General features: G+C 37.7%; 1 protein-coding gene across 1 annotated transcript in view; it reads left to right on the forward strand.

Annotated features, from left to right (window-relative positions):
* The window catches only part of SNCAIP (synuclein alpha interacting protein), a gene marked incomplete at both ends in the record, with an annotated part of 48,397 nt that overhangs the window by 15,864 nt on the left and 8,630 nt on the right, over positions 1–23,903 (forward strand). The window contains 6 exons of the mRNA XM_080638038.1: positions 1,006–1,868; positions 3,816–3,995; positions 7,149–7,262; positions 12,661–12,786; positions 16,690–16,859; positions 22,451–22,543. Coding sequence (XP_080494164.1) covers positions 1,006–1,868; positions 3,816–3,995; positions 7,149–7,262; positions 12,661–12,786; positions 16,690–16,859; positions 22,451–22,543 — 1,546 coding nt within the window. The remainder of the gene's footprint in view (positions 1–1,005; positions 1,869–3,815; positions 3,996–7,148; positions 7,263–12,660; positions 12,787–16,689; positions 16,860–22,450; positions 22,544–23,903) is intronic.

Genomic DNA, 23,903 nt, shown 5'->3' on the forward strand with positions numbered 1-23,903 from the left:
TTCCTCCACCAAAAAAAGACAAAATAAGGAAATCTCTGTGTCAGAGTTCTGGGTCTGTGAAAGAGTGCAAGTTCTGTAGGATAAAGTTCAAGTTCAGTAGGATTAAGAGTTCAGGTGTCTTGAGCTCCTTTTCTTATCTGCAAGTCAGATTCACTGGTCAAACTCCAGATCCTGCAGTGCCCTGAAATAATGGTCTGGAATGTCCAGAGCTATGTATGTGTGCGGGGAGTGCGTGTACAGGTTACATATGTAAGAGATGGAAAGCTTGGCAGAGAAGCCCAGCATAGAGAGAAATGGAAAAGGAAGCGTCATGCCTGAATAAGTAGGGTTAATTTTCAGATCAGAGACTCACAGAATCGTTTAGATTGGCAAAGGCTGCTTGAGATCATGTAGTTCAAAAGCCTTCCTTAAGCAGAGTTAGCTGGAGCAGGTTAAGCTTAGGATTGTGCAGTTGGATTTTGAGTATCTCCACAGATGGAAGCTCTGTGTGAATGTCTCCGAGTAACCTGTGCTAGTGTTTGACCAGCCTCACAGTAAAAAAAGCATTTCCTTGTGTTCAGGATGGATTTTCATGAGTTTCACTTTGAACCCATTGTCTCTTGTCTTGTCAGTGGACATTGTGGAGAAGAGCCTCACTCCCCCTTCTTCCCTGCTTCCCATCATGTAATTATATACAAAGATAAGATTCTTTCTGACCATTCTCCAGCGGACAGGACCACTGTAAACACCACTAAGCTCTTATTGATGACCATTACATGATTAAAACTACTTTATTTGTAATTGATTACAATGTATGTCCTATTTGAAGAAAGTTTCTTCTCTGGAGTCTCAAATTCTTCATTTGTTTTGATAGAGATGCTGTTAAAGCTGCTTAGATATGAATGTGTCATGTCATCATTTAATTCTTGTTTCCAGTGTTTGGTCAAGTATATCTTTAAAGCATGCTGTATCATGTCACCTATCTGGTAGTAATTACTTCTAAATCACATTCTTCCATTTCTCTAGTTTCCAGCAGCAGCTGGAACTGTGGAGTCGCCACTCTTGTTGGAAATGCACAGAAACCATCAGGAATTGCAGATGTGTGCAATAAATTCAGACCAGTGAAGAGGGTTTCCCCGTTAAAGCATCAGCCAGAAAGCTCTGAGAACAATGAAAGTGATGACCACAAGAACCGGAAGGGAGAATACCAGAAAGGTAGTGATTCTCAATCTGCACCTCCAAATGATGACCAAAGTCCAGGAGAAGAAGAGAGCCTTAAAAGCAAAAACATTGAGCCTGCTGTTATGCTTGGGGAGCTGGAGCACTATGACCTGGATATGGATGAAATTTTGGATGTGCCTTATATTAAATCAAGCCAGCAACTTGTTCCTTTTACAAAGGTAGTTCCTGAGAAAAAACTTTTGGGTGTGTGTTCAACAGTGAATGGTCTTAGCAGCAAGACCTGCTCTGCAGGGAACACAGAGAGCTCGCCTGCTAACAGCATGCAGTTCTATGTGCTGTCTCCTGTGAAAGGCTCTCAGCTGAGAAAAACACAGCCTATTGTCCTTGATCAGCACAAGCATTTAACAGAAGAATTAGAGCTTTCCCAGCCTTTAGTGAAGTGTAGCTCAGTCCATGAATCCGAAGCCCAGGGTAAGGGCTTCCTCAGCAGGACATTTGTTGATCCTCATGCTCACAAAACTGAGAAGACTATGCCAAACTGCCACCTGAGGACTTTCCACCTGCAGACAGCAGTGGCAGAAAACAAGCAGCCAGAGGAACTGAGTATGAACTGGAACAGTGTAGGGGGCCCAGAAGAGAGGAGCGAAGAAGGAAAAAAAAATAAGAGCATCTTAAATATTGTAAAGGAAGGCCAAATATCTTTACTGGTAAGTATCATCCTTTTCATGAAACAAGAAGAATAAAGGTGATGGGGTTTATTAAGCCACCAAAGCTGATGAAGCACATATTTTGAAATGCTGCCTTTTTTATCTTGTGTGCTTCTTCATAATTGAGCATATGGGCTTCCAAATGGAAAGTTTTAGTCTTTAAATCAAGTGTGTAACAAAACAAAGATACTAGTTTTATGTAAAGACTGCCAAGATTGCTAGTGTATGCAGTACACTGAAGTCTTATAGAAGGCATGAGTTTGAGCTATTGATTCACTTAAATATTGAATTTAAATCTTAATTGAGTTTTGCCTTTTACAACATTTGTGGGTCGCTTTGTACAATTATTGCTGGTTTACCTCAGTTACTTAGAGACTGATGATGGAAACAGAGGGGCCTCTGTTGTATTCTGATTATTATTCAGCAGGTTTTATGCTGTCTTGTTGCCGCAGCATTCACAGGCAGGAGCTTTCTCAAAAGCCTCATTGGCCTCTGACCCATATGAAGTTTTTTAGTAAATTCTGGCACGATGATCAGACACTATCAGTGATGGTTTCCAAAGTAACGAGATGTAAGTGAACACAGTGATTCAGAGCATGTGATTTCCACTCAGGACCGCTGATGGAGGCACAGTGTATGTATAAGAACTGGGTTTGTTAGATTTTTGTTTAGCTTCTCTGTTTACAAGTCTAGCTCAAGCACAAAGGCATGCTATTAACGTAGCAGCAGGAACAAAAGCAGATATTCAAAGACTAGACTGAGGCACAAGACAATATTAGACTGCTCAATAAGAAATAGAAGCAAATTAAATTCACTCTGAAATAGGAACGGAGAGAGGAAAAAGAGGTCACCATAGGTAGATAGATAGTGAGAAAATGTGTATTATTCCCAAACAGTTCAAAACTTTTGCATGGAATAGACTAACTTAACTATACTCTGGCAAGTCTGCACACCTCTAGGAACTTACTTCTGCTACTTCTTAACTCCATCTTCTGTCTTTTGTTTTCCTTTTGGATTTTCTCAGTCCAATTGTTTTGTCTCAAAATTAGACTTGAGAAGAAAATGTATCAGCTCATGCTTGTGTAGTCCTTCACATAAATATTTCAACAAATTTTTTAAATGGAAACAAGGTACCACATTTGTCCCACATGTGTCTGTCATGTGGCTTAACTTCATTTTAGATGGTGCTTAAGGCAAACTGCCACTTTTGTGATGAGCAAAATTAATCAGGAATTTTTTTTTTAGGAGTCATAGATGTTTTCTGTTCAGTTACTCATCAATATCTTTCTAAGACTCTTACCAGTGGTGCCACATGATAGGATGAAAAACACAGGCAGTTCCATCTGAATACAAGCAAGAACTTTGTTACTAAGCATTGGAAGAGGTTGCCCAGAGAGGTTGCAGAGTCTTCTTCCCTGGAAATATTCATGAGTAATCTGGACATAAACTTCAGCAACATGCTGTAGGTGACCCTGCTTGAGCAGGTGTCAAGATGACCCCAGGTGATCTTTTCCAACCTCAAGCATTCTGTAGTTCTGTAATATAATGGGAAAAAAAAAAAAAAAAAAAAAAAAAAAGAAAAGAGAGAGGAACCAAACACAATGGACAGAAATTATGAAAATCTAAGTATTTTTGCTGCTACTTAATTGATCAAACTAGTACAAAGACTTAAAACTACTCAAGATCTTGCACTGACAATTGCATGACAATTGCATGAAAATGAGAAACTACAAGTGAATCAAGGCAGTGCAAATCCCATCTCTGTCCTTCTGTTAACCGTAGCGATGTTGCGTACAGTGAGGTGAAAAGCTTCTGATTTTGAGTTATAAAAGAACATTCCTATGAGGAAACATCTTTGTGTTTGGCTTGTGTCTTGGATGTGAGGCTTAAATATTCTGTATATCTTTTTATCCTTAGGTGTAACTAACATAATACTTTTTTTAACAGCCACATTTAGCTGCAGATAATCTGGATAAGATCCATGATGAATGTGACAACAACCTGTTACATGTAGCAGCATCAAAGGGACATGCAGAATGCCTGCAGCATCTCACTTCTTTGATGGGTGAAGACTGTTTGAATGAACGAAACATTGAGCAGCTAACTCCAGCTGGATTAGCAATAAAGGTAAGCTAGTCTTTGTCTCCACTGTAATCATAGAACCATATAACACTCAGGGTTGGAAAGGACCTTAAGATCATCTAGTTCCAACCCTCCTGCCATGGACAGGGGTGCTTCACACTAGACCAGGTTGCTCCAAGCCCTGCCTGTCCAACCTGGCCTTGAACACTGCCAGAGATGGAGCATTTACCACTTCTTTGGCAACCCATTCCAGTGCCTCACCACCTTCACAGTAAAAAACTTCTTCCTTATATCTAACCTGAACTTCCCCTGTTTAAGTTTAAACCTGCTATCCCTTGTCTATCGCTACAGTCCCTGATGAAGAGTCCCTCTCTGATACCCTTATGGGGCCCTTCAGATACTGGAAGAATGCTATGAATGCTCTGCAGCCCCTCTTCTCCAGGCTGAACTGCCCCAACTTTCTCAGCGTGGGGTCTCACGAGAACTGAGTAGAGGGACAGGATCACCTCCTTCGACCTGCTGGTCACACTTCTTTTGATGCAGTCCAGGATACGGTTGGTTTCTGTGCTGCTAGAGCACACTGCCAGCTCATGTTCAGTTTCTCAGCAACCAACACCCCCAAGTCCTTCTCTGCAAAACTGCTTTCTGTCACTTCTCCTTCCAACCTGTAGCTGTGCCTGTGATGGCTCGACCCAAGATCTTGCACTTATTACTTAGGAAAATGTGAAAATTACTGTTGTTGCTGCACTAAAATAAAACGTAGTGGTGCACAGGAAGGCTGATAGTTAAACATACTGATTCTGGTTCTTTAGTAAGTGAGATTGAATAGTTGGATACCATTTCTTTTATCCACTAAATACCTTAAGAAGAAACAAGGAAAGGGGTGAAATACAATACAAGAGTTTCTTATTCTTCTGGGATTTTATTGTTATTTACTCCTTGGGAAAACTTTAGAAATGGAAAGAGGACTGGTGGATTCCAGGTTTGCATCTTTGAGACATCTTTTCAATGACCCATGGCCCTGATCCAGGTTTCAGGGTTGCGGTTTTCTTTTAATTTTCTGGGACAAGCCATATGATTATAAACCTAAACTGATAGCTAGTTGTACTAATGAAATGCTATTATAGAAGTCAGGTATTTAGCTTCAATACCTTGGCTCATGTCCAAACTGAATAGTTACAGTCTGCCAATTTAAAGTCTTACAATTTTACTTGGAAACCATTTTCTTTCTTGGTTTTTTTTTTTTTTTTTTTCCCCCAACCTTCATATATATTGTGTTTATAGTCAAATAAAATCTTTTGTCTTTTTCTCCAGAAAGCTTGGCTTTTTTAATGATTGGCTCGTTTAGTTTTTATAATAGTTGAGCATGCTTTGACATTCACAGAAAAGTGTGTAAATGTAATGGAGTTTTTCATGTAAATGGAGGTGCTCAGGCCCAAGTGTTTCTAATGGTGACCTGCATGGCTGAACTTGACCTGGATCATTGGAAATTTCTTGACAGCCTCGAAGTAATTCAGCATAATTAAACTTTGTAGTCCTTGAGTCTTACTTCCAAAGTGGTTTTGCATACTGATAGAATGGACTTTATTCATTCTTGCTCTTATGTTATACCATTCTAAGTTCCATAATGTTACGCCATGTGGGGCATGCACCTGTGTTCTACAAGAAAACTTGTATACAGGAACAGAAATTTCCATGCAAGAGAATTTAAACAATTCATTGATGATGCATAATGTTCCCAGTAAAGAATTAATTAATTAAAACTAATTCTTTTGATTATAGTACTCTTTCTGACCTTTAGCTGTGAGCTAGAGAGCAAAAAATGGAGTGCTGTTATGTCGTACTGTCATGTTGATAAGTTATTTAACTAACTGCAGAGGAATCCTTTCCATGTTAGCAAAATTATCTTATTTAGCAAGTAATTTATTAATTCTTTACCTTAATTTTAAAAAATACAAAAATGTTTCACTAGTTGTGGTACAAAGGAAAACAAAATAAAAAATTATTACTTAGTCACTAATATTCGAACCCAAATATGATAAGGTGGATTTTTTCTACTATGCTAAAAAGAATAGAAGTAGCTTCATTGTTTCACTTCATTATTGAAATTGAGAGAAAAAAAGAAAAGTAAGTAAAATATAATGATGTGCATTTTTGTGTTTATATGCATACATTACATATGGAAAGAATAAGACAAATATCAGTTTAATCTTATTCCAGTTTTTATTTCTCCCATATAATTTTAAATGGGTTAATATTTGTTACAGTCTTCTCTTTGTTTTTATAAAAATAAAACTGAAACTTTAAATGGGTATTTCTTTCCTTCTCATGATAGCTTTTTCAGTTTAACGTACGCAAACAGCTTTTTATATTTGTGTATGTTGATCTCTCTGAGGTTTTGACTGAGCAATTGAAATACTTGTTTCAGCTATAAAGAATATAATAGCCTTTATGAATATGAGAGCTGAAAAACGAAGTAGGAACAGGCTGGAATGTAGGTCTTGCAAAACTGCATTTAGCAAGGTACCGTTGCTGAAAAGAAGCTGCTGGAAGAGGAGCTGCTAAAAACTCTTGCCTTTACACTGGGCCACAAGCGTGCTCTGAAGAAAATGTTCATCTCTTTCCAAAGCATCTACGTCCCACTTCACAGTAACTTGCAAACTACTAGGAGTGTGCATAGCAGCTTGGGAGTCTTGAGACTAGGCTGTAAATGTGTTCAGGCCAAGAATCACCTCCTTGTTTCTGTTTATACAGTATCTATTAGAGATAGGTCCCAATCCATGAGGATTAGGTGTTCAGATACTACATACATAAGAATAATTTAGGAAGCATGGATTTGAATAGTGATTAGTGCCTATCAGAGTTTGTATGGAGACTGTTCAGTCTGCTCCAGCAAATTATCTTATTTAGTCATTGAGCCTTGCTGTACAAGTGATGAAAACAGAACTATTTTTTTTCTCTGCAGTCTGGACCAGGTTGTGTATGTAATACTGTTTGACTGCCACTTTCACTGTAATCAATAGCCAAACAGTAACTCATAGGGGACAAGATGAACAAGTGCATTACATGACAGCAGATAACACATTTTCAAACAAACTGGAATTTCATAATATTTTAATAATTCTAATAAACTTTTCTGTGTTTAGTAGATGTGTTTTGAACAGAAACAGCTGGAATTTATATTTTTTATTTGTTTAGAATGGCCAGCTGGAGTGTGTTCGATGGATGGTGAGCGAAACAGAAGCTATTGCAGAATTAAGTTGCTCAAAAGACCACCCAAGCCTTATTCATTATGCAGGTTGCTATGGCCAGGTATGACTTCAATTTACTTTTTTACATAGATTATTTAGGTGCTTGTAGAAGAATTTCAATGTAAAACATTATTATCATTTTATGGCTTTTAATTACAGGTGTTCTTAGTTCAACTATAGAAAATCTTTTCCCACTTAATCTCTGTATTTTTTTCAGTATTTTCCTTCTTAAATTGGGGGGAAATGGGTGTGTGTGTGGGGGGAAGGTGCTTTGTTTCTTTCTTTCTTTAAGCTTAAACTAATGGCTTGGAGAAGATTAGCTGGCGTATCAGGCCAACCTATAAATCTCAGGAACATAGAATCATAGAATAGTTAGGGTTGGAAAGGACCACAAGATCATCTAGTTCCAACCCCCAACATCTAGGGAGATGAGCTGTCATGATACCTAGAGGACTCCTAGGACATACTAGAAAATCATCAAACATTTGGGGATAGTTCACATTTCCTTTCCAGGAGAGATTAATCTCAAAAAAAATTTGGCAAAGTGTGGCAATTCAGGAATTCAGTGTATTGGCAGTGAAGTGTGGTGAAACTTGAACACCATCTGCCTACTTCTAGCCAGTTTTATTGAGAATTACATATAAAAATATGTTGTAAATCAATCCTCTTCCACACCTCGCTTATCTATAAATCTAATGATGAGAAACCACAAGAAGTACAGCATTTCAGTGCTGTTCTAATGTCTGGGGAAACATATACCACTTAATTGCACCACATTCTCATCCCACAAAGTCTGTTTTTCCTAAGTAGACTTTGCAATAACCTCTGTTCAACTTTCTTTCTCCAGGATCTTCTATACAAAGAATAGTGATCGATTATTTTTCTATAACCTCTTTGGCAGATGGGCCAGTTTATCACTCAGTTTCTACAACAGAGATTAAGAATAAATGCAGAAACCCTACTATTTTTGTGCTAATGCTTTTTTTCTCTTTACTTGTTAAGCGAGAACAAGCAAAATATAACCACTATGAAAATTATCTTTTTCTTTCCTGTACAAGTTGTCTCATTCAGTGCCATAGAATTATGGTGGCATATTTCTGCTGTTAACTGATCCTGTCCAGGCATGAATTTACTGAAGGGGGAAAGAAAGAGAGGCAGCAGGCTTGGAAGGCTGAGCTGGAAGTCTACCCTTTCTCTTCCTGTTTCATTAGGCACAAAGACACAGTTGATTTCATGCTCTGCAAAGACCGCCTTTGCCTTTTTTCCATTCACCTACTATGCAGATGTTATCAGTGCAAGTTAGGACCCTGCTTAATATACTGATTGATGGTGTCCTGCTTTCCACAGCAAGTTTGGCCTGTAAATGTAGCGCTGAATTTAGGGAGGCTTGGAGCCAGATCAGGATTGGATTCAAGAAAGATGTGTTTGCTACTGGGAAGAAAACGTCTGGAAAAAAAAATTTCACATGAACTTACATTCATATCTTCAATTGATTAGCCTAATTTTGTCCTCATCTCTGAAAATATTTGTACAAGCTAAATCCAGTACGCTTTGGGGTTTTTTTTCAGTCAGCTATGCTGTCTAATGCCAGGAACAGACCTGGCACCCTTTATATAGATTCTTTTCAAAGAAGGATGGAAGCTCTACCAGTTAAGAAACACCAGCCACCTATGAAATTTAAAAAGGTAATATATAAATTGCTGACAATTTTTCTTAGTTAGCTGAATGCCAAAGAAAGTTCACATGTAATGGCAATTATCTTTTATATATATATATATATAATTCAAAAATATCTTGCAAACATGAGGGAATGTTGAGGCTAAATGTTTGCCAGACTGTCTTACCCAGCTGTGTTAAGACAAAAAAAAACAACTTTGAGAAATTCAAGTATGTAGCTGGCACTTTCCTCAAAGTTTTGATTTATTTTACTATTACTTACATGAGAGATAATCCGTGTAAACACTAGTCTTGGCAGAATTACAAGAGTAATATTTTTACAAGGCAGACCTGTTATTGAATCATTTTCTAAAAGAGTCAGTCCATCCATTGTTTCCCCAGGCGTTAGACATGGCCACCATATTTTTCTTCAATAAATATAATTTAGAATGGGCAGAAAAGGGAGTTTGTAGCAAAGCTCCTATTTTGAAGGTCATCAAACCACAGTCATGGCCTGACTCCAAAGACATTGCAATAATATTACATTTTCCAGTGAGAGAGGAACTACATAAGTTCATGTGATGGAAGATAGGAAGAGCTTAAAGTCAACCTGTAGCGTGGTCAGCTGCTCCTCCTATCAAGGGCTTCTTTAGGCATGGGATTATGCAGGAAGCAACCAGGGTTGTTGGTAGTCCTCTCCATGCCAGGTATAAATCATAGGTACCTGGCAGATTGTGTACCAGCTATGTCTGGCACAGTCACCATGTGACAGGAAGAAGTGGTGGTGCAGTCCTAGGTGCACATAGTAGTAGTTCCTGAGTAAGAGTTTCACAGGGCTGTAATTTCTTCCAACACGGATACTGTGGTAGCATGGACTAGCACAGTAAAGCAGAAGGTGGGGTGGAATGCCGAGGGTTTGTTGCCTCCAAGCTCCAGACAGTCTAACAGAACTTTAGAGAAGCAGAGCTACAGCATGACTGAGAACCTAGAAAGGATTCCGAACACCACTTGACAATGGTGTAATGTGGAGAGCACAATGGGCAGGACAGTGTGACATTCAGGTATGCAAATGTCTAACAACACACCTATTTTTCACCTTCAGGATGTTTGACTTCCTGTCTAATGTCATTTTTGCAAGAATAATGTGTTGTTTTCACTCACTGTGCTACGGTGAAGGGATATTGGGAAAGGTATCTTATTTAATTAATATCAACTGATGAGGTTAAGATTAGAGTTGGTCCTCTTCACCATGCTAATCTTCCATTTGTAGTCTAATGGTTTAAATGGTGCTTGTTAGTTCTTTCTGCTCCAAAACCCAGCCAAAGGCTTTGGTGGAGCCAAAGCCTGCAGCCTGTCGCAAAGCAGAAATTACATATTGTGACATTTTCCCAGAATCTGTTTTTAGGGAGGCTTGAATTATTATAGGTCTAGAATATGTGAGAGAGGTTATTAACCACTGCTACAACATAAAGCCATTGTACGTCTTAGAAGTATCAGATAGAGTAAGTAATTTGTCAGTATTTGTCAGTTCCTGTTACATAACAAATATGTGATTATTTTCGATTATCTTAATCTCATGAATTTTCTGACCTTTCATTTTGTCTGAGTAAATTGAGTTGATTGTTATAACCTATTCCTAAGAAGACTTTTGTCTCAAATAGATAATGTGATACTGAAGTGATACGTATTTTCATATATAATTTTTCATTTTCCCTACGTGTAAATGAAGAAAATAGATGGGTTTGTGGTTTTGTTTTGCTCTGGATTGTTTTGTTTTTGTCAAGAGTACATTTGTTAAAAAATATGGTCATTTGAGAGAAACACAAACTGTTTGAGTAGGCCTCTGACTTTGAGCTTGTAATCAGCTGATACACAGACAGTCCTAAGTACAGATGATTACCTTTAGCCTTCCAGGCACTTGATTTCCATGTTGATAAGATAAATGACTAGAAAGCATCATTTGCTCCATGCTGATAGTGATCATAAAATTACAGAACATGCTTAACATTTTAGTTCCTATTATGTTTCAAATAAATATATGATTTCAAAGCTGTAGTTGTCTTCCAGTTCTACAGAGGAGTTTTGCTAATATATTTTTCTTTCAATTATTAAAACATAAAGGCAATTCATAGGAGTAGTGTAATCCTTTTTCACCGCTGGCCAACACCACAGGCATCTCGAGAAATTGCTCAAAAGTATTTTAAAAGGGATATGTGATCTGAAGTCATCTCTCCATGCTGGCTGTCAGCTATATTGGGCATTCAGCCAAGGAGAAGTAAATATACCTACCCCTTCACCCTGTAATAAAAACAAAACTGCTGTTAAAGTGGAAATATGAAGAAGATAAGTTCCAGACAGACTAGCCCTTTGAAGCAGTAAGCAGAGATCCAGGTGCTTGAATAAGCAGAATCATTTGGAAGAAACCTGAAAGAGTCTGAGAATCCATCTCCTTTTCCTTGATATTGAAATTTCTGTGATACTTTTAGACAAAAAAAAAAAAAAAAAAAAGAAGATTATGCTCAAGGTTACTAGGTAGAATTTCCTTTTCTCATTTTTATTCTTTCTCTTTCCTACCTGATTACTGCTCAGAGTCCTAGACATGTTTTCAGTACTGTTTCATTTAGGTAATTTCGTTCTTACAGGCCCATGTATCTGACTGTGAGTGATTATGTACTTAGTATCGCTGAAGCTACTGAGGTACTGCAGGTTAAGTCTGTGTGTTGGTGTTTGCCTCAAGACTGGAAACCCTTTTGATCTAGAGCTCCTAGCTAGTATAGCACATGATAGATATCAATGGAAGATAGGAAAAAATATTTTTAAATAAAGTTTTAAGCTAGAAAGTAATTTATTCTTTCCAGCTATTCAGATCCAAAAAGTGTGACTACAGCTGTAGTCAGCTACCCTTTAATAGACCTCACTTTTTTATGTAATCTGTAGATTAATTCTAGATTTTCATTATGTATCACGTTCAGCAATGCACAATGAAATTTAATCTGGAGAGGCATGGAAGGTTCCTAGAGAAAAGAAGATTTTTCCAAATAAACCTGCTGGGAAAAGTAAGAAATAGAATAAGCATAGTGCGCTTATGTAAACTGTCCATTGCTAGAAAAGAATACCCATATAAATGTGTATACATGTACACTGTAAATGTGTACACATATACACTGGCATACATATGCAAAAAGCGATGTTGAAAAGAGTTAGGTTGGCACCTCAGTTTTGGCTTCCAGACTTCCACTTCCAAGTCTGCAGTTCATGTTTTCCCATCCTTCCCAACATGCGGTCACATGCAAACAGTCAATTAGTCAATACTCTGAGAACTCAGGGTAGAGGGATTTCCTGGGTTTAGTTGTATTGCTTCTCCTCTTGCACAACATTCCAGAGCTGGGCAGGTGATAGGTTTGAAGAATCTTAACTGCTCAGCAATGTGACCTGCATGTACTCCTGCTTTAATTTTCCAAAGAAGCTTGTGAGGTCTCCCCTGCAATATGCAGGTATGCATGCTTTTGAGTGAACAGTTTTTCAGAATTGCAATACAGTAATAACAGTACAGTGTTACAGTACCCATATTTTTCCTAGTATGTCTTTTTATAAAACAAAGTACTTCAGCTTATTTATCCAGGGAACAAACAAATAAACAACAGAGGCAGACCCATGATACACTAAGTCCTACAAAGTTAAGAGAGATGAAAACAAGGAAGTACTGGACAGTATTAGTAACAGAAGACGGTAGCCATAATCTAGCACATTTAGGTCTTTATTCTTTTTTATTTTTTGTGACATCTCTTTCCCCCTCCCCCTAGGAGAAGATCCTTCTGTGGCTTCTTCAGTTCATGCAAGAACAGGGCATTTCACTGGATGAAGTTGACCAGGATGGAAATACTGCTGTTCACATAGCTGCTCAACATGGTTATCTAGGATGCATACAGGTAGAGTGATAGCTGTACCAGAAACCTCTTTACATCAAATGACTAACAAAATGATTATAAGAGATCTTACAAGAGGGAATAATTATTGATACATTAAAATGTACTAGAATGAAGACTTTTTAAACAGTAGGACTCAGACTGAAATACTGAAAAGATTTGGATTTAGATTCTGTTGTCAATTATGCTATTGTTAGCCTAACATAACTGTTGTATTGCAAGAATAAAGCGTGCTTATATTGTATTGTTTATACATGAGCAACTAATGTATATGTTTTTGTTACAAAAGGGCAGCCAAAGTAGAGACGTGTACTCTTCTAATATTTTTCTTCCAGTTCTTTTTCCAATGAATACTTGTAGCTCTCCTGCTTAGGGGAAATCTAACAGATAAGTTTATCTATGTTGAAGGATTTCTACCCTGAGTAAACCATTCTTTCCAGACTTAGAATTTTTGAATGTGTCTATACTGAATAATGCAGTGTAACGCCGATTTCTAACTATTTCTCCCCGAATCGGCCTGGCCACTGAAAGCAATATAGTTGTGTTTTATAGAGTTTCTGAAAAGGGTAGTTTGTCCTGCTACGAAGGCTTATGCAGCTATAGTACTTTTGGGAGCCAGATCTGAATAAACCAGTTTGGATACCTATTTACAGTACCATTGTCAAGTGCAGACATACCAAAAAAGCTATAAGGTTGAACTGGATGGCTAGGTTAAACATCTCAACTCTGTAGATTTGCAGTTGAATTGCTGATGTACTTTTTGGCCATCAAAGTTGCTAGAACTTTTAGTTAAAGAAGTACATTTCAGTGTTCGGTGTTGTCGGCACTTAAAGTGAAAGCTGATTGGAGAAGAAATAACAATAAAATTATTTCAGAAAGGTATTTGAGAAACAAATTAGTCATTGGATAAAAAAAGATAAAAGAATAAATAACCATGTGGCAGAAAGTTAAGAAACAGAAATCAAAGTGATCAAGTCAGGTAGGGGAGAAAAACGTGTATAAGAAGGAGAATTCCCAAAGTCTAAGGACTCAGATATATATCAGTAAATGAGTTAATCCTGTTACCATACATGACAGCATTCTTAGTTCACTGCAAATACAGAAAATTTGTATTAATTCAACCCTAAAAGAAATACAGCTAGTCAGTTCTCGTTAGCTAACCTCTCCGGAGTGCACAGTTACGTTAAATCTGCAGATGCATAGCTGCTTATTATTATTATAGCAGTCTATCTATATACCTGGACACCAAGAAGACATAACTCCACAAAGCCAGTTTGAGAGTCTCACACAATGAAAAAAGGAAAACAGGTGACAGCCGAGCTGAATGAATAGACTTGAAAAGAACACAGTCAAATAGATTAGGAGGAAGTGACTATCTGCATTTTCTCATTGATGTCTGTCTTTTTAAGATGTCAGGGATGGACCCTCTACAAACTCTTATGAGAAAAAAATAAGCATCATCACATCCATGCTAAATTTAGTGGTTTTAATATTGTATTGTAGACAAGCTATAATCAGTTGGAAAAAAGTGGATAGAAGAAATGTTGATGATTTACTAGGGAGGAGCACCACTGTGGTAGGGTGTGTTGCTAGCTCAACAGTGCCTCATCAAGATGGGCAATGAATTTCAAAGAGAAATGAGATTAGATGATTTTGAACAAAGTGGTGACATCTGCAGGCTGTTTTCATGGATAAAACAAAACAAAAAAGAGAATAGCCCTGCTTTCCCTGTGAAGAATGAACCTTAATAAATAACTTAGAATTCTCAATATTATCTTATTGTAGATAAATGTACAAATCAAAAAGTGTTTTGTGCTGAAGTGAACCTAGGAGAAATAAAACATGAAATATCTAACGACAACAAAAATATACAATGTTAGTAGTGTCATTTCATGAACACCTCAGTCTTAAGTGTAGTTGAGGTTTTGCTGTGCTCTAAACAAAATAAGCCTTCTTCCCAGTGAGTTTATAGTCTAATTAAAAACAATATACAGTGAATGATATGGTAAAAGGAAAGAAGTGATAAAGGGGGCATGGAGATTCTAAGTAGCATTACAAAAGATGGAGGGTCACCAGCTGTCAGTGATTCGCTGGCCCTCTCATCGAGCTGGTGACATTCTTACCATGTTCCAAACTATAAGATTGCTTTTTTCAGAACTTTCCCTTCTTTATTTTCTTTATTGGAAAATTAAACCAAATTTATTGACATGAGATGCATTGAAAGACTTTTGGTAAGTTCCCTTTCTGTATAGATTTAGCAGCCCAGACAGATCACCATTCGTCTTCTCCGTAAGCAGATGTAGAGGTCTCTGTGCCTGCTGTTCTTAGCCAACAAGGCCACTCCAATGGTTGGTGGGTTACCAACTCTGCTTGCATAAGCCAACCAAGAGCTCAGCCACGCAATACCTCTTCTTCATCTGTATGTGTGATGTTAGTAATGCTGTAGTTTAAGAATGCATTATGATTTTGTTCAGAATTTTTTTCCAAAGTGCTATGAGCAGTGTGTATCTGAACATTGCTGAGAATGTTTAGGTCCTATCTTAAATGCACGCCAGTAAAGCAAATAGTGCATAACACTGATTACATAAACAGATTGAAAAGGCTGAAGGTTTGGTCTCAATTCTTGATTCAGTGATTGGATGTCTTGAGGTCAACCTGACAGAACTTCGTTGCCTTTACAATGCTCTGGATTCAAGTCCCCAAAGTAACTCAAATATCATGCTCACAACTTAGATAGTTCTTCAACAACAAGCTAGGTTTCTTTGCTAGCACTGTGAGTAACACAGGAGTATACATCAAACTATAAGCCATTGTTTCTCTAAAAGACTAAAAGTTGGCATATATTTGAGTAAATCTTTAAAAGAGAACAGAGAGGGTAACCAAGCAAGTGCAAAGCAATGAGACTTCTTTCAGCATTAAAAACACACACACAGAAAAGAACCCCAAGCAAACAAACAAAACCAAAAACAAGAGAACAAAGCAAAAAAAAAAAAAAATCTAATCAGATTGGAAAAGTGATTGTACATACATTTTTTTTTTCTGCAAAAAGAAATTTTTGTCTGTCTGACCTAAAGACATTGTTGAAAAGTTTCTGCCATATTTTTCATATCTGAACATCATTTGGCTAAGGAATCAGGAAATTGAGACTGAGTCTGCTGAGTGTTTTAAACTTAAATTAAGAAATTAAGAGCTCAACCAGGAAAGGAGTCAGCAAATATTGTAGTAAAGACTCTCCTAAAACGAGATTCTAAGGGTGTGTTGCAGTGCAACAACAGAGATCTCAAGAACAGTAGATACCAGACCTGGTAAGCCAATACAGCTGATCACTATCTTCAATAAATTGGCTAGCAATGTGCTCACTCTGCCCAGGACCCTGACGTTATCAAGTCATTTGAATTGCACTTGCCTGTGTCTTCTTTTTTAAAATTAACCATGTTCCGTAATGCATAGACACATGCATCTGAAAAACTTTTGTTACTGTAGCTCAGTATTGATTATCAGGAGATAATAGGTGCCTGAAAGTAAATCTTGTGTTTTCATTTGATAGTCCTGCTCACTGTATGAATACTTAAAGTCCTACTGTATTGTACAAACAAGCGAACAGAAGACTAAGTAGAAGTGCAAAGGGAGAGGAAAGAAGAATATAGCCTTTTCTTAGTTCTTCTGAACAACAGCTCATTCTTCTGTATTATCCTTGCACCTGACTGATAGATTTTGGTGGTACGTGTTTTGAGCTCACTCTGCATACAAACTTGCAAGTGACAGATTTTTAAAAGTGATTGGCTTAGACCAGCATTTCCAAGCATTTTACTCAGGAGTGATTTGGGCCCAGCCAATATTGCTCTTGACTAGAAATCAGAGCAGAGACATTTACAGATGTCAGTGTTTCCTTTTGTATTTTTACAGACGTTGGTTGAATATGGAGCAAATGTCACCATGCAAAACCATGTGGGAGAGAAACCCTCGCAAAGTGCTGAGCGACATGGGCACACCATGTGTTCCCGCTACTTGGTAGTTGTGGAGACGTGTATGTCATTGGCCTCCCAGGTGGTCAAGCTAACTAAGCAGCTGAAGGAGTAAGTGTTTCATTGCTAGCATCAGGATCATTCTTAGAACAATACCCTACTTTGTCTTCAGTTTATTAGCAGTGCCTCTTTTCTGCTTCTTATGTATGATACTTTCAAGTCATATTTCTACCTTATTTCTTCACTCTTTCCTGTTCTCAAGAATTTGCCCCTTCACCTTTAACAGCTCAGTTTTTCAGCTGTTCTCTTTGTAACAGTTTGCTGTGAACATAGATGAAAGGAGTGGGAGTGGAACAGGGTATGTATGAAGCAATCTGGTCCCTTTTCTGTTTGCATACCTAGGGATCACAACATTGCTGATCATAATTTCTGTTCACATAGCGTGCTTTTATATACAGTGAGTTTCTTTTTCTAATTACAGTGCTGGGGGTTGATGTTGGAAAAAATAGTGAAAATATTGGCGGGGGGGGGAGGGTTGGACTTGAAAGCTCACCAAAGCCTACAATGGCTTCTCAGGAAATATGCTCTGTTTTTTCTTCATAGGAGCTGGTTTAAATATTTTTGTATGGTTTTTATTAAACATTCTGTAAAAAGTCTGTTATTTTGAAACATGAATTTATGCAATTGGTTGCTTTTATTGTAGATGCAGTTACTGTGACTTAGTATGTTGATAGGCTCTTAAGACTCTTAGAAAGCATCCACACTGACCTACCGTTGTTTTGACTTAGATGCATGATGAAGAGCTTGTCAGCTACCACAAGCCATGAAAATAGTTTCTGATAGTCCTATGTACCACGTGTTTTGTAGTTGGTTCATTTGCTGGGAAATACTAAAATATACAAATCAGCTGATATAAAAGGAAAAAAAAAAGAGAGCATACGGTATTTCCTGAGTAGCCTGCTTTACCATCTGAATCATCTCAATATATAATGAAATTTATTTTCCCCATAACTCAGCAAGAAAAAAAATGCACACGCCAGGAAGTAGGAATGGCAACCTCAGATTCTCCATGTTTCAATTCTTTTCAGTGCTCACCCGGTATTTGATATGTTATCTCTCATATGGGAAAGCAAGACTTGTTATGTCAGCCAGCAGGCTGTTTACGCCCATAGAAATAGTCTAGTTCTGACAAAAATACTACCACTTTTTCAAGTCTCTCCCTGTCATCTCACAGACTGCACACATAGGAAGTAATTTAAATTATTCTTATCTGGCTCCTGGTGGGTTCCTTTACTTGTCTCAGCTGGGGTTAAATCTGCTTCCTTCCAGCAGCCTGTTTTTTCAGGCTTCAGATTTAGCTCTAGTAAATGCAGCATAAGTCTTTTTTTCCATGTCTGCAAAGAGACTGAGTCTGTTGTGCAATCCTGTTGCAGTTTACTGAGGCAGTGAAATACTCTATTTTCTGCTTGAAAGAGCAGCTTCTGTGTGGCTATTTGGGCTGCAAGCTTCAGGCTGTGAGTGGCTCTGATAGAAGCAATGGACCATGTTCAGAGGCCCATGCTCAGGAGTTGTAGAGGACGACAGAAAAATCTTGCACTGCTTTGCAGGCCCATCCTGCATAAAAATCTGAGTACATGCCTGGACATCAGCATCTTCTCAAGCATATTAACCTCTAGCATAACAGGAGAATTCATTGGCTACAGCAGCTCTGAAGATCCTGAAAACACCAGATAGCAACGGATGGAAGTCCAGTTTATGCTTAAGCACTTCAAACTGCATTTACATAAGGATAGCTCCAACTTGGCTAGATCAGCTGGCTTTCCTGTATTTCGTCCACCTACTTCAGCTGGTGTTAATGGACAAAGTTCTAGAGACAGAGGAGCTATGATTACATCATGATGGATTACGTGAATGGTTCATATCATCACATAATGTGCTTCACAGCCTTCCCTCAACTGCTGTAAACACAAGCTGATCATTCAGTCTTCTTTTATTCTGGGTACTTAGTAGCCTCTCTTTGATAACACTGTATCTCCCCAGCTATAGGAAGACCAGAGTGGTTGGTATGGTGCAAAAACAGCAGCACAGAAACTGTCTTAGACCAGCACCTGCCAAGACCTGTCTTCAAAGGTCCTAAACCAAAGAAGGAAGTACTTTCTTTTGTTCTCTTTTCATGAGCCCTTGATCATCAAGGCAACACAGTGCAGTTCTAGAGAAAAGTGATCCCAATTCATCTCACTTTTTGGAGCCATTCCTGAAAAGAAGGTCCACAACCAAAACAGTAAAATCACATTTTGCCGGAGTCCTCACATCTTTCAGCAACTTGATCCAAAGCAGCTCAACAAATGCTCCGTTGAATCTTCACAAGGTTATTAACTGAGACTTTTTCTCAAAAGAGGAAAGGAACTAAAAAAACGCAACTGTTACTGGTTTCAAAATAAAAGCTTAGGTTTGCATCTCTTGCTAATTATAGAAGTTTTCTCAGTCCAGTAGGACTTTCTGAATTAAACAAAATGTTTTTGACACAGAAGTTTCTTGCAGAGTCTTTACAAAATATTGCCTTTCATTTTAATTCCTGATCTCCATAAGTCTTAAAGTCTTAGTTATTTCCTCATTGATTTAACCTGCTTAAAAAAACCCTTAGATGCCAGTGTAGAGAATTCCTACTTTCACAAATACATAGTTTCTAGCACTGATGACATTAGCAGTAATGATTTGTATTGTTTGGACTTTCCTGGCCTGAAGAGACCAAGTCAGAACTAATGATATAAAATTAATGCTTCCCTAGACTACTTTTACAATTCTGCTTCATGACAGATGGTTCTGCTTACACTCCCAAAGGGCTGCACTGTCCTACATTTATGGGCCTGGATGTGCAAAGCCGTTACTCAGTGAGAAACTTGTTGATCCTTCTGATACACAAGCAAAAATCTCTATCAAGGCAAAGATCAAAGCAAACCATGAGTCAAAAGATGAAGATGAGAGAGTGGTTTAATATCCTCTTTTCTGTGTTCTGTAAACAAAATCCATGATTTTCCTGAAACTTCAGAGGAATAGCTGATAAACAGCTGAATAAAAAAGTTATTGCAGAGGTTTGCTATGATGTGTGCAAGTTGCTAGTGTGTTTTGGGGTTTTATATTGGCTTAGGTTTGGGGGGAGGTAGTGTTTTTTTTGGGGGTGTTTTTTTGGTAGTAAGTGATATACAGACATGTAGTAAGAAACCCAGTATATACTTCACAATTATCCATTAATCTCTTTTCTACTTAGTTCAGCTGTTCTATTTTTAGCTTCATAGAGTGGCCATTCCTTTATTTGAAACAAAGCAGATAAGTAAGGCAACATACTACGACAGATACTTCAGTAGAGTCCAATGTCTCAGACTGTTCCTTGTTGAGTTATTGAGCTCCCTGGTTCCATTAGGCAATAGTTGGAATCCACAGTTGTCTAAGTAGACACAGAAGCGTCATTACATATTACTTACTGTGAACATTGTCTAAGCTAAGACCTTCAAAGTTTGGGCATTAAATGTCATAAAGTAAGTAGACCTTTTTACCCCTGAAGCTATAGTGATCCTGTCTCCTAAATCAGTCTGGTTTTAATACTTAAATATTCCAAGAAGTTATGATCCCTCATTTTCAATGTTTTGTTAGATACATATGTGTATGTTATATATCTTTAGGGACAGTTCTGGCGGGATGTGTGGGTTTCTGTGAGCTATTTGCTAACTAGTTAAACTGTGAAAATGAAGGAAACTTCAATTCTTTTAGCATAATAAGATGTTTAAGTGGAATGAGAACTTTAACTCAGTAGAAGAGATGTCAGAGATTTCCATTACAGCTAAAAGCATAAGAAGCTGTTAGCTACATTAGTTAGATATTTAGAAATAGAAATAGAAGGAAGAATAAAAGGCAAATAAAGCAGATAAACTGCATCACAATCTAATCTCAAAATGCAAATTTGCCTGGCTCTTAAAAGAGAGTATCTGGGAAGTTGCAATATAAGCCAATGTTGACAGATGGTAGGAGTAATTTTAAAATAATCTAAGGAAGTGTGTAGGCAAGAGGAAGGAAGATGGAAAATTAAAAGAAGACAGGATCTACATAAAGCATGTCTGTATTGTAAAATGTGATGGCAATTCAGTATGTCAAAATCTTACTTTTATTTCTGTAGAGCAGTTTTCAGATCCACTCTGATATCTTAAAACTAAAAAGTTTGGTTTTCTGCCAGCCCTGCAAGTACAACCCTAGTCTAAAAAGTCACCTGGAGTCATTCTGGCTTTCACATTGCCAGTTACAAGGACTGCTCTTGGAACTCAGCTAACTCTTCTGCTGATGGCATGTGAGCTAGGAAAGAGTCCAGCTCACTGGTGAAGAACTGTATTAGTTCTGCAGATCCAACAAGAATTAAAGTACTAAAAATATATTACTTCTACAGCAACAGAAGCAGAGCCTGGAAGAAGCAGGTAAAAAGTCATTTTCACATGGTGATTTTATGAGGACCAGGAAATAAAACCAAATGTACCAATTATATTCCAGATGAAAGGTACCATACATAGAGTAACAAAAAGCTGTAAGTCTCTTGGGTTTCTTAGTAGTTTCCCAATAATTCTGTCTGTGCAGTGTTTAGAAGCCCTGGAACTTAGAGGTCACTAAGCAAGATGGAATGTTAACTGTAGTGGTTGACAAGCTAAAGGTATGGGTGTTTTGATGTTAGAATGGAAGGTCTAAATTGGATGGGAGGGAAAGGGAGAAAAACTTTTTTAGGCAAATAGAGCTAAGCCTTCATTTTCGTAGAACTACTTGGAGGTTTGCAGGTTATCTTGTAGAACTGAGTCCTTCTGACGGAAATAAGAATGTGGCAGGATAAGAGAGATTATGATTACATTTCAGTGGTGAATGGAGTCTGTAGTATGGTTGTCACTTTCATACTACTAACAATATGTACTATCACAATTTTTTGAACAACGGTCTCTTAAGTTATTTACAAATCAGTGCAGATCACACCACGCTGAAGGCTACTGTAGGTACAGCACTACTGAGTATAAAGTTGGTGTAGAGCACAGGTAGGATCTGTGATACATTTGGGCAGCAAGCAGATGTGGTTTTTTCCTACTCCACTGAATTACACAGAGATCATACTTAGCTCCATTCTGCAAATGAAGAAGATTAGACCAGTGGGCAAAGGCTTCTCTCTGAGTTTATTTGCAGATAGAAGAGTAGAAAGCAGTTGTCTGAGCTATCATTTAGCTCAGTAAAAGCCAACTACCAAATGTAGGATGTGACTTCTTAATCTGACCCTTTCCTTTTCCTTTACGCTAACAAGTAAGAATCAAGTGGCCTTACATTTGTTCTGCCATGTCTTTGTTTCTGGGCTATTATTTTCTGTAAGTCAATTGGTTCCAACGAACTGCTGCTTCCACATTTTCCTTATATGAAGTATAATAAATAATCTTTGACAGGTAAGTATCTCTCAGTTGATCTTGTGCAGTGATCACAAAATATCCACAGGAATTCAGAGACAAGTACAAGCTCTCTGTTTGTGCTATTATTTATAATTTCTCTTTTTACTTACTATATAAAGTATAGGTGAAAAGGACTTATTTTTTGAATACAAAGTTGAATGGGTAGGATCAGTTATCCTGTAGGTTGCTAATGCTGACAGTTTTACAATTCAAGGTAAACAGTGTTACATTTTCTTGCAGGCAGACAGTGGAGCGTGTTACATTACAGAACCAACTTCAGCAGCTTTTAGAAGCCCAGCGGTCAGAGGGCAAGTCACTGCCCACGTCCCCAAGGTAAGGTGACTGGAATCGTGCTGCAGTCTGGATTTGCATTGTTTCATGGTATATCAGTTGTCAGGAGAAGCTATGACCTGTCTAAATAGTATATGTTGGGTTTTTTGGGGTTTTTTTTTTGTGAGCTTGAAGCTGAGCTTCTAGAATGTGAAAGCGTGTAATGTGAAATAGTGATTGGAAATTCTGACTTATGAAATGAACAGTCTGTATTTCCCAACAGAGTGAAAATCAGATTTACAGTAGAACAGAATATATTTTGTATTAGATGAATAGCAGAGGAGCCTAGAAACCCCTAGAAACGTTGTAAAGTTTGATCTTGTAGTGGTCCATACAGTACTGCCAGCAGTAATTCATCCAGTTACCAACAAAACCTGCTTTTGGGTTAATAAGACTCCTTATGCTTCTTAAATCTTTTGGCTTCATTAGATTGCATAAAAAGTCAAAATTCCAAAAACTTTATATATTGTTTACATATCCTGTCAGAAGTCCCAGAAATACACAAAAACTGAGTGAGGAGGAAAGTAAAGACAGATGACTGGATCTGGAGCCTACTAACATATCTCTGTGGCTTCTGCCATAGACTTCCAGTGTGATGCATGGAAGTCAGGCAAGCACATGACTTCTCTCTGATAACAATCTGAAGAAAACTTTGAAAGGAATTAAATAACTCACATGCAAATAGGACTCAGTTTGTCATGATCTTCTAATTCAGTTTCCTCTCTGGAAGACATATATAGTGCTCCTTGTTTCAGAGTTAGGGAGTTTCATATATGTTAAAATGTAAAGCTAACAAAAAAGCTTCTGCAGATATTGATGGTCAGAGCTTTGAGTCATCAAGTATGAATTCATAGGTTCAGTGACTGCTTTTTTTCCACTCTTACAGAATCCCAAATGCTTTTCTGGACAAGTGCTCCATGTCCCTCAATTTAATATGTCAGTGCTTCAGACAAGTGCAAAAAGTTACAGAAGTAGATAACAAGGACATTGGGATTGGAGATGCATGTGTGAAGAAATTTCAGCTAGGAAATGGCTTTAAACTCCAAACTCCTTCTAAAATAGAAAACCACACTAGAAAGAGTTATTTTGTCCCTTTTTTTTTTAAATCATGGTCTTTGTCTTCCCTGTGTGCCAGCTCAACAGGAATAATGAGACCAATCTCTGTTCCAGCTTATTTGGTTTGTGTGATTTTTGCTGACTGGTCTCACATCTGAGTACTGGTGAGAACCAGGACTGGTCTTCTTTAAGTATCAGATAAGATCATTTGAGAACAGATATCTCATCATTCATTATTCCTGTAAAAAAGTGGGTTTCAGTATCCTTTTAGTTAAGTAAGGAAGTCTGAAAATTATACTGTTATTTA

This window comes from Psittacula echo (assembly GCF_963264785.1).
Source record: "Psittacula echo genome assembly, chromosome: Z".
In the NCBI taxonomy this organism is placed as follows: domain Eukaryota; kingdom Metazoa; phylum Chordata; class Aves; order Psittaciformes; family Psittacidae; genus Psittacula; species Psittacula echo.